Source organism: Sinocyclocheilus anshuiensis, unplaced genomic scaffold (genome assembly GCF_001515605.1).
Source record: "Sinocyclocheilus anshuiensis isolate Anshui unplaced genomic scaffold, SAMN03320099.WGS_v1.1 scaffold1701, whole genome shotgun sequence".
In the NCBI taxonomy this organism is placed as follows: Eukaryota; Metazoa; Chordata; class Actinopteri; order Cypriniformes; family Cyprinidae; genus Sinocyclocheilus; species Sinocyclocheilus anshuiensis.
Window position 1 is genome coordinate 196,928 of NW_015538007.1, and position 12,161 is coordinate 209,088.

Sequence of the window (12,161 nt, forward strand, 5' to 3'; positions counted from 1 at the left end):
TGAAAGATACGCATGACAATCGCAGCTTCTGTCGAATCGCGATCTCGATTCCATTTCGATTTATCGTGCAGCCCTACTCAAAAGTGAATTTTGACATTACTGAGGGAACCCACGGCTTAAATGTTTTAGGACTAAAACTTAACAGAATTATTGTTTCATATTTGCTAATAAAATCTTATTAAATGCTCTGATTAATTTTCAGGGGAACAATCTAGAAAACCCCTCAGGATTGATGTTTAGAGATGGGAAGAAGCGCATTGACTATATATTAGTCTATAAGAAATCCAGCCCTCAGGTGGAGAAGAGGTGCACGTTTGAGAGGAACCTGCGGGCGGAAGGGCTAATGCTGGAGAAGGAGGTACAGAACAAAATCTTTCACTAGATGACAGTGGTATTTTAAAGGTAATTTGTTTGGATTGATTCTTTTGCCATTAAAGTCCCCATGAAATCAAAATGAAAGTTTTTTGGGTGTTAGTATCAATATGTTAGTCTTAAGGTTATCTATAATAACGCTGCGTGTTTCTAAGCATTTCAGGGGACCTTTAAGGAAAGATCACAGAATAGAATGATCAGGGTTATTTTGGCAGCTTTTGAGTGCTAGCAGAAAACAGACACTAGCTCTGTTCCAAAGTGAGCTGACTTGCTGTCTGCTGTCTACAGGCCGCTTCCTTCTAATGCATCCTGTCTGAAATGAAACCTCAGAAGTAAAACTCTTCATAGACAACTCTGCACAGCACTCAAATAGCACTTCTAATGTGATGGAAAGTCAGGAACCTTCACTCACATTTGATTCAGATAGAGTCTGATGTTAGCATGCTACTATGCTAGCTACTTAATATTCTACTAAATGTAAATGTAATATAATATAAGTATTCTCATCTGAAACAAGTAGAGGTTTGGACCCAGAAACAGTATTTGATATGTCACAACTTATGCAGATAAGTTTTAGAACCGACCTAATGTCAGTTAAGAGTCAAAAACTTAAGGAGTCTGCATTATTTAATTTTATGTGTCTTATGTGGTTTTCTTAGGTAACTCTTAATGTTCTATATTGGTAGCTGAACACCTGAACTCTACTTTATCAAACCTACTTTTCTTCTCCCAGATCTGTCATACCATTTTTATACTGTAGCACTCCAGCATTAATCATACTAGTTTTTACCTATAGGCTACAGCTCTTTTGGAGGTGTGTTTGTAATGTCGAAATATACAGTACAATAAGTTTAACCTTTTCCCAAGCTTGGTAACAACATCAGCTTTTCTTAGTTCTGCTACTTTACACAGATCCAAATAAGTTTTGACACTTAAAAAAAATGACCAAAACTGTTTTTCGATATAGGGTATCAATGAAATGAGATGCTTAACCAACGGATGTCAAACTAAATAGCACATGCTTTTATTTGTTGGTTTATTCATTTATCAAGTTTATATTATATTTACGTTGATGTACTCTCATTAAAAAGGCTCAAAACGTTGTTCCCACTAGTTACACTTGAATGAATAACGAGTGGTTGTAGACTGAATTATCATTTAGTAGGGGCTAGCTTAGAACCATATGTGGATTTTTAATTAGAATCATATTTTAGTCATATTTCTAATACATAATATAATACAAATTTAATTCCTGCTATGTAGAATGAGCCCAAATGAGATAATTCCTAGGGATCTTGCATCTGAATTTAATAGGAGAAATCATGTTGTAACCGGGTTGTACACAAAACAAGCTACTGTCAGTCCTGTGTTCCCGTGTCTTGTGTTTTTCTCCCCATGTTCTCCCCATGACCTAGTTTCTCCCTCATGTCTGATTATGTTCATTAGTTCCAGATGTGTCTTGTTATTTCCGTGATTAGTCCCATAATTTAAGCCCTGTGTGTTTCCATGTCCAGCGTCCGGTATTGTTCGTCGACCCCTCGTTCTACCTGTGTGTTCCTGCCTGTTCCATGTGCTCCTGTATTTGGATGAATAAAGAGTGTTGAATGTTAATCCCCTTCGTCTCCTCGTCTCCTCCACAGTACACAGATCGTGATAGCTACTTTTCATATGATGCTAATTTTATTTTATCTTTAATATTTTAGATCACAAATTGAGTAGTTCTCATTCTAAATAACATGAGGTCAGACTTCTAGGAGAACGATAGCTTGTAACTCGGAACACTTGCTTGCTTAAATGATTATTAATTTTTAATTATAATTGTATTACTTTTTTCTGTTTATTGCTAAAAAATCTGAAATGTATTTAGACATTTAGAGTTGTAAAAATGACAAAGCTCATAAAATGAACAAACATTTTATTTCATATAAGTTTTACTTATATGATTATTTTTGAAAACTGTCTGCTCAAAAACTTCAGTTCCCAATATTATAAAACCAATGCATCTAATTGATTATATGTCTGTTATATGCCAATATTGACTTGTTTTTCCACTTTGACAGCCCTCATTAACAAACAGTGATATCCTGTTTGTGAAGATTCATGCGCCGTGGGACACGCTGTGTAAATATGCTGAGCAGATGAACATTAGAATGCCCTTCAGGTAGAGATTACTGTCACCATACTGTACTACACTTCATACTGTACTGCACGTGAATGCATTGTGACCATGTGATTTATATTTTTATAGGAAAAAGTGTTACTTCACAGATTGGAAGAAAAAAACTATGGGCGGGTAGGATATTACAGAGTTCTTACTGTTCTGTATTTACACATATTTGGCTGATATTTAATGATTTCATTTTATTTGCATTAAAGTCAAAAGCTTCTTCAGTACCTCAATTTTGTTCATTTTCTTCAAATTAAATTTGAGTCAGACTTTAGCTGTGGGGAATAAATATCTTATAGAGTTAATTAGCCCGATATTTGTTGTAAGTCTCAGGGGACGAAATCACCTCTGAGTTAATCAAGCTTGATTTAAATTACATCAGAAAAGAATTCAATTTTAGAAGTGACTGTGCGTTTGAAATGCAGAAAGTACCATTAATAACTCTGCTCTGTCATTTTTTAGTCTGCTCGTTGGAGATAATATCTTACTTTTGAGAAATGCTAATGCAAACGTATGTCTACAGTCGATTTCAGTTGAGATTTCGTCAGCTGAAGAGCTGGCTGCCCAGAAACCCCATGAAACTGGATAAAGAGGCATTACCAGACCTGGAGGAAACCGACTGCTACACCGCCCCCTTCAGCAGGGCCAGAATGCACCAGTACGTCCCTCATCCATGACCTTGCTATAACCAAATCTCATATCTTCTCAGAAAAACTCATATACTTTATGAATATAGAAAAAAAGTCAATGGCACCTTTTGCTTTCTGTGAATATGATACTGCAATTAAATAGCCATGGTCTCATATACGTTTCAGCCATGGTTTGCTAACTGAAGCTGAAACCACAATCCCGCAACCTTCATCCACTCATGAGCTCAAGGGACTTATAGTGTCCACCACAGATTTGAGCCTCAGCTGACCCTTTTAGAACAGATTTTATGATCTGGCACTTTCAGACCACGTACTTGATGTACTTGAACCTGATGACTATTTGTGAATGTTTGAGTTATTGGTTGCTGACATCCACTTTACAGATCAGAGATCAGTGGAAATGCATGACCTGACAAAGAACTGTGTCCTGGGGCAGTACAGTTAGTTTTTGTTAAGTGGGTGCTGTTAGTAAGGCTTTATTTGAGGCCGGCCAGAGGTTTTGAATGCACAGAAATGTTGGAAGAGGGCAAGTAAGGTTTAACCTGACAAACAACTTGAAACACTTGAAACATCCGATCTGTGCTTAAGTTTTACTTGTGAGTTTTAAAATTCTCAGAAGGGAATGAGGCAAGTCCAAATGATGATGTTATGGGGAATGCCTTTGTGTGACTGCATTTAAAACACGTATACAGCTACTCCAATCTTGATTGGTGCAGCATCACTCGTGACGTGTGACGGCAAAAAAGCTATATAGTATTCCTGCAACCAGTGATGGGGGTAATGCATTACAAGTTACGCAAGTTACTGAGCATAATCAGATTAGTAACTAGTAAAGTAATGCATTACTTTTAAATTTACAAGAAAAGTTACTTTTTTTAAATAAATAACTCCACTCAGGTGACAAAAAATAATGCAAAAGTAACAAAACGCATTGCTTTCCAAAGTAATGCAATTAGTTACTTTTTGTGGAGTAACACAATATTGTAATGCATTAATTTGAGCAACTTTCCCCAACACTGCCCACAGAAAAGCAAGCTTCTGATAGGCTAAAGCAAGTCGCTCTCAGGCATGCAGTAGGTATTGCAAGAGGACACAGCATCTAGTTACCTTCTCAGGGAACTATTGTTACAGTCATAACCCGAGGCGTTCCCTTTTGAGGGAACTTGCACTGTGTCCAAATTATAACGCTATGAGGAACAAAATGCAGAGACAGAATATATGGGTTCGAAGAGTGCCAGAGACAAACCCTCTAAAACCACGGCCAGATCCCAGGCCGGGACCACAGACCTTCAATCAAGCGACCATCCAGGATCGCTCACCAGTCTGCGAAGGAAGTTGGGAGCAGAGCATTCTGAGCAGCAGCTGTTCACAGTGTGCATGCCCCCCCTCGAGACCCGACCATGCATGCTCCGCTCCCAAGCAGCTAACACACATATCTGTGATTTAGCGTGGGCAGAGTGGCACACACGATCTAAACTGCTCATCACTTGCCTTTTCCATTGTACACTTTCTGTACTTTTTTTTTCTTTTTGCACTTTTACAACAACACCAAAAAGGACAGTTTGACACAGAACACTTGCTGAACAGCTTTGCTTTGTTCCATCTGTGTTATATAGCTTCTGCGGAATGCAATCACATGTCACAGGTGCCGCATTAGGATTGGAGTAGTTGCACACATGCTTCAGACGCAGTCACGAAGATGTGTCATCATTTGGGCACAGCATGAGTTCCCTTGAAAGGGAACTTATTTGTTGTGTAATATAAAAAAATATTTAAATTAAGCATTTACTGTAGTTTTTCAGAACTGCCGTTAATTTATGAATTAAAGTGCCACAATTATATATTTGAAATATTCATAATTTGGTTTCGGGAGTCCCCAACAACAGGTTCACTTGCATGCAAGGACAAAAAACACTTTCATTTTCTTATAATATGGATTTAATTGTACATTATTTCTCAACAACTCAAATAATTTGTTTGAAGATTCATATTTCCAAACCCCTCCTTTGCACTTTCAGCTTTACAACTTTGCAAACTGTTGACATTTACATACAGCTACGTTACACACTGCATGAAAGGTAATTTTCAAAAATCTAAATTTACTAATTTTCAAAAACATAATTTTCAAAAATAATTAGGGCACTTTAATTTACTTAATTTGTTAACATAGAGTTAAAATTAAAATAAAAAAATTTAAAATTACATTGCATTTGTTTTTAATATGTTAAATAACAGATTGTATTAAAGTAATGGCAATCTAATTAGAATCATCTCATCTCATGAAAACAGTGTCACAGTGCAAAATATATTCTACAGGCAAATTCTATAAGGAAAATTGTAATTCTTTTGATTTTGAGGTGAAATATGACCTGAGCATGTTCTTGAAAGGTTCTGTGAGATTAATTTCATCCAGGAAGGAAGCCCATCTTTAATGTATGAATATGTCTGTATGCTGAGACAGCTGTAAGCCACAACATCTGCTCTGAGCTTTATGTGTTGGGTCAGCTGTGATCCTCTCTAATTTAATATTTACACTGACATACTAAAGCTATGAGTACTGATCTCTAGGCTGCTGTGGTGTATTTATATTTACTGTATTCAGTTTAATTCATGCTTTAATACATGCAACTTACAACAAATTTGTGTATTAAAACAATGTACTTTGTTTTCTTGAAGTTTTACCATCAACAACAGAGAGACGTTTTTCTCAAACTCAACCAGAAGCAGGATAGTACATCATGTACTGCAGCGCACAAAGTACGAGGACGGGAAGTCTAAGATGGGTAAGAAGATGGCTAAACCCCTCCAAACATCTTCATCAAACGTGTCACACACACTCCTTTCTTACTCCGCAGTCACTACGATTTATCTTTATCATATAATGGTTATTATCATAACAGTTATTACGATAATAGTAATGGTTATTAAGACGTTTACAAAATTGGTTGAATCTAAAAATATCCAGGTCACACATGACCCCAAAATCAAATGTTTCAGGTGTTTAAATGTTTATTAAAAAATATTTTGGTTAATTGAAATAAAGCTGGATAAAATATTAATATTAGATGGCAAAAACACAAACTTAAAAGAAAAAAAAAACATTTGAGAAATGTTAATTTAGAGCTGAAATAAATAAAATTAAACACAAAAATGACAGAAAATGAAAATAAAATTAAAGCTATATAGAAAAAGCAAATAACAAAATTAATAAAACAAACTAAAACTACTATTCAAACTACTATTTTAATGTCACACTCATGCCCTTCTTATTTGGCTTTCTTGTCTGCCTGCTCTTGTGGTTTTCTGCTGATTAAAGCTGGCCTTGCAATTGTTCATGTTAATAAATTAATACCAGTGACCGCCCACTCACTCAGACCAGATCAGATTGGGAGAAGAACTCTAAATCCCCCATAAATCCCTGCGCTCAATCGTGCCACTGCAGCTCAGCTCAATGTCCTGCTAATGAACTCAAAGCATCTGCAGAAAATGAGACATAGTTTATAAACCTGGCTATTAAACTGTGAGTTTTTATCAAATAGCTCTTCGGTAACAGTCAATAATGCATCTTTGGTAGTCGACCCGAGGCTCTCAAGCCTTGTTTGGTTCTTTAAAGGAATTTTCTGGGTTAAATAGTAGCTGTGTTTGTGGCATAATGTCACAGAAAATAACTAACACTTGTCCCTCAGTGTGTATTTACGTAAAATTTGCATTGAAAGTAACCTTTTTCTGTGTAAATCCCAATCCAGGCTCATTGGAAATATGTGACTCTGCCTCTACTTGCCTCGACATTTCTGCAAAACCTGAAATATGTTGCTCTGGGTACATTTTGCTGCACTTTTCAGGTGACACGTAAACAAGAAACACTATAAGCCATATCTTTTTTTTTCTCCATTGCAGATGCAGATTTACTAAACAACCCAGTTTTGTGAAAACAAACAAACAAATAAAAAAATTAAAAAATGTGCCTATGTGTACAAAATGGTTGCAAAATGACATTTTAGTGTTTGTAGCACGTAGCATGTTTCACAGCAAGTTTTAAAGTGAAGTGTCTATTTCACCTGGAAACTGCAGTGAGATTTATATATACTGTAGGTACTTTTTGCATTTTTGCAGAAATGTGGGCAGTCATGTATTTCCAATTTCTATTTTTTTTGTGTGTGTGTGATGCCTCATTTTCCTAGAAAATTAGAACAAAAAAAATGTAGAAACTTTTTAAACTTTAACTTTTACATTTAAAAATAATTTGCATGTGACCTGTATTTGTAATTTGTCTGCCATAAAAAAAAAAAATATATATTTATATTATATTCAAGCAAGGCTTGACGTTTCTGCAACACCGATATTCCGTACGTTAGTGCAAGTTTCGCGTCAAGCTTTGAAGTAAATTGTCCAGTGAGTGGCGCTAAAATGCGTGTTCAAATACGTGACTGTGGCTGTGTTTTTAGTACATTGGTACAGGGACGTATTGCTAATTTGATTACGTTGCTTCAGATACAGTACATATTGCAGCGTGTGTCACTAAAAGCTTAATGCTCTATTGTGTTGCAAATACCCCCTACACCAAACCCAACCCTAAACCTACCCGATAGTGTTAACGAATGCAAATGTGATATAAAAACGCATTCACTAATGCAACCATGCTTTAACTTCTTTCTATGCGGGTTTGAGCTGTTTTGTTGAACCATACTGTAGTTTCACAGGATTTGTACCGGAGCTCTTCACTGCACAACTGCAACACTGTATCGCTTAAGCTACCGGACAAACCTACTGTTATAGAAAACCCATACATATGAAGCTGTATACGTGACGCTAATGATCAAAAGTATCCGTTTTCAAATCTCAAATTGTTTTGAAGTTATAACATAACATTGTGCAAGGAATTGTGCGAAAATTAGGCTTTCTTAATCTAAACTCTGGCCCTGTAAATCATACTTTGTGTGGAAAGGAATAAAAGTTGTGAGAGTTTTATTGCCTCTAGTGCCTTTCAACTGGAAACTGCAGCAATTCCTATGTATAGGTACGTGTGTGCAGAAATGTAGGCACATATTTCCAGTGAGCCTGGGTAGTTTGATACAGTATAGCCTACTTATTATGAACATAGATATTGGTACATTGTAATTACATTTAAAGTACTTGCATTTAACTGATATTTAGTTACACTGCCCTTAACCCAAAACTCTAACCCTTAATCCTAAACCTAACCATACGTCAATCTCAATATGAGTTTTCTAGAACAACATTTAGTTACACAGTAAAGTCATAGTCTAGTAGATTAATGTTAGTACATAGTAGTTAAGGCCACCTAATATAAAGTGTGACCTCTTCTTCTTATATTAAAAATGAAAGTTATACAGGTTTGAAATGACATGAGGATGAATAAATGATTTTTGGTAGCACTTTATTTAAAGTACCAATCCTCACTATTACTGTAACTAGCATGCTGCCTCTAGTGCCTTTCAACTGGAAACTGCAGCAATTCCTATGTATAGGTACGTGTGTGCAGAAATGCAGGTAGAGGCACATATTTCCAGTGAGCCTGGGTAGTTTGATACAGTATAGCCTACTTATTATGAACATAGATATTGGTACATTGTAATTACATTTAAAGTACTTGCATTTAACTGATATTTAGTTACACTGCCCTTAACCCAAAACTCTAACCCTTAATCCTAAACCTAACCATACGTCAATCTCAATATGAGTTTTCTAGAACAACATTTAGTTACACAGTAAAGTCATAGTCTAGTAGATTAATGTTAGTACATAGTAGTTAAGGCCACCTAATATAAAGTGTGACCTCTTCTTCTTATATTAAAAATGAAAGTTATACAGGTTTGAAATGACATGAGGATGAATAAATGATTTTTGGTAGCACTTTATTTAAAGTACCAATCCTCACTATTACTGTAACTAGCATGCATATAACTAGCATATTGGCTGTTTATTAGTACTTATAAAGCACGTTAATGCCTTATTCTACATGATCATATTTTAGATCCCCTAATCCTACTCCATACCTAAACTCAACAACTAACTTACTAACTATTTATAACCAGCAAATTGGGAGTTTATTTAGGCAGAAGTCATAGTTAATAGTTATTTAATTGTGAGAATTGGACCTTAAAATAAAATGTGGCTATTTATTTATTTTTTGGGTGAACTGTCCCATTAAACCAAGCACAGCTGTTTATTTCAGACTTCTGAAGATCAACAGCAACTGAAAGTTGAAAAGCTTATGAATATTTCAACCAAAGATGAACAGTCTGTCATCATTTTCTCACTCACATGTTTTCCAAATGAAGTCGCTCTTTTCCATGCACCATGCAAAGAATGGGAACTGAAGCTTTTACAAAGAACAAAACCTTTAAAAAAAAAGAGACAGATATAACTAGCATATTGGCTGTTTATTAGTACTTATAAAGCATGTTAATGCCTTATTCTACGTGATCATATTTTAGATCCCCTAATCCTACTCCATACCTAAACTCAACAGCTAACTTACTAACTATTTATAACCAGCAAATTGGGAGTTTATTTAGGCAGAAGTCATAGTTAATAGTTATTTAATTGTGAGAATTGGACCTTAAAATAAAATGTGGCTATTTATTTATTTTTTGGGTGAACTGTCCCATTAAACCAAGCACAGCTGTTTATTTCAGACTTCTGAAGATCAACAGCAACTGAAAGTTGAAAAGCTTATGAATATTTCAACCAAAGATGAACAGTCTGTCATCATTTTCTCACTCACATGTTTTCCAAATGAAGTCGCTCTTTTCCATGCACCATGCAAAGAATGGGAACTGAAGCTTTTACAAAGAACAAAACCTTTAAAAAAAAAAGAGACACAAACCCCCATGAAAATATAAAAAAATTGGTTAATTTAACTTGCCTATGCTATTTTTCACATTTCAAAATGATTAAATCAAGAACACTTCTACTCTGCAAAGAGACAAATAAACTTTTTACACAGTTGGCATAAATATAAAATTACATCACTGCCTGTCTCCATTATAAAAGTGAAATAATATGGGTTTGGAACAACATAGTAAATGATGATAGAATTTTGGAGGAATGTTTACTGTGTTACTGAGGCCTGATTTGTTAACGTGTTTGTAGCTACACTAACCAATGGCACTCGAGCCCGCCAAAAAGTGCAGAGCTGACTGCTATTTAAGTCGGCCTGGAGTGCCATCTAATCAGACTCTTCTCCTTCAGCGACGAGACCATCTCTTTGCTGACTCTGCAATCACGGAGCTGAGCAACCGGGTTTGAGTGATCCCACGCTGGCACAGGTCCCGAGTGCTCACTCTCCCCGCAGCACTTTGATCCGCCAGTGTGTTTACATGTAAGGATCAGCGCCCCTCATTACTTCAAGCAGCTCAATTCTTCTAGGCAGATCGGAGTAGAATGCTGTCACCGAGGTTACTCGCTCCACTTCGCTTGCAGGCCACCTCAGAGGTATTATTCAAACTTCTGTACAGGACAACAAACCTCACCTGAAGCTTTTACAAAGAACAAAACCTTTAAAAAAAAAGAGACAGAAACCCCCATGAAAATATAAAAAATGTGGTTAATTTAACTTGCCTATGCTATTTTTCACATTTCAAAATGATTAAATCAAGAACACTTCTACTCTGCAAAGAGACAAATAAACTTTTTACACAGTTGGCATAAATATAAAATTACATCACTGCCTGTCTCCATTATAAAAGTGAAATAATATGGGTTTGGAACAACATAGTAAATGATGATAGAATTTTGGAGGAATGTTTACTGTGTTACTGAGGCCTGATTTGTTAACGTGTTTGTAGCTACACTAACCAATGGCACTCGAGCCCGCCAAAAAGTGCAGAGCTGACTGCTGTTTAAGTCGGCCTGGAGTGCCATCTAATCAGACTCTTCTCCTTCAGCGACGAGACCATCTCTTTGCTGACTCTGCAATCACGGAGCTGAGCAACCGGGTTTGAGTGATCCCACGCTGGCACAGGTCCCGAGTGCTCACTCTCCCCGCAGCACTTTGATCCGCCAGTGTGTTTACATGTAAGGATCAGCGCCCCTCATTACTTCAAGCAGCTCAATTCTTCTAGGCAGATCGGAGTAGAATGCTGTCACCGAGGTTACTCGCTCCACTTCGCTTGCAGGCCACCTCAGAGGTATTATTCAAACTTCTGTACAGGACAACAAACCTCACGTTCTTCGGTCTGAAGTGTTAACATTGCTTGAAAAAGGTGCCGTAGAAACGGTCCCTTTAGCGAACAGCGAGTCAGGTTTCTACAGCCGCTACTTCCTTCCTTGAAAGATGGTGGGCTCAGACCAATTCTCGATCTCAGACATCTGAATCGCTCTCTCATGCGACGGCCATTCAGAATGTTAACTTTGAAACAGATCCTTGGGCAAATATGCAACGAGGACTGGTTCCCTTTCAAGGGAACTTCGAACTGCGTCCTCTAGGGGTTGCTATGGGGAACACCTCGTCGTGACCCGTGTCTGATGCATACATTTAAAAAACACCAACAACATGTTGGCCGGCGACAGCCCATGACGTCACTACCGGTGCGACTATAGTATAAATAGGCGCCGGGAGAACACGTCATTCTCTTCTTCGTCTTCATTGACTGTTTTGTTTGAAGCGTGCATTCCGTGGTAAGAGCGATTTTTCTTCCTTCTTTATGGCGAGCACTAGCATGACACCTGATGACACACATGATCTTTGCATCTTTTGTTTGGACGAAGAGCACGCACGCAATGTCCTCGAGGGGGCAATCTGTGTTAACTGTGAGCGTTTTTCGATGAAAAAGCTTCATTCTCGTTTGTCTCTCTTTTCGAGGAGAGAGGGGCAGCCGTCTGCTCCCCGCGGTTCAGGACCCACCGCTGCTGAGGCGCGGAGGAGAATGAGCTTGTGGGGATCGCAGTCGGATCTGGCCGATGAGTTTAAAGAGGGGCTTTCCCTCTCACGCTCGTCGGCTGTGGAT

At 37.3% G+C, this 12,161-nt stretch overlaps 1 protein-coding gene across 2 annotated transcripts in view; it reads left to right on the forward strand.

Moving 5' to 3' along the window:
- Nucleotides 1-12,161, forward strand: part of LOC107677449 (anoctamin-3-like) — a 76,152-nt gene that overhangs the window by 28,358 nt on the left and 35,633 nt on the right. For both annotated transcript variants that reach the window (XM_016472358.1, XM_016472367.1), the window contains exons 4-8: nucleotides 203-358; nucleotides 2,433-2,533; nucleotides 2,621-2,665; nucleotides 3,063-3,197; nucleotides 5,866-5,972. In XM_016472358.1, the coding sequence (XP_016327844.1) occupies nucleotides 203-358; nucleotides 2,433-2,533; nucleotides 2,621-2,665; nucleotides 3,063-3,197; nucleotides 5,866-5,972 (544 nt within the window). The remainder of the gene's footprint in view (nucleotides 1-202; nucleotides 359-2,432; nucleotides 2,534-2,620; nucleotides 2,666-3,062; nucleotides 3,198-5,865; nucleotides 5,973-12,161) is intronic.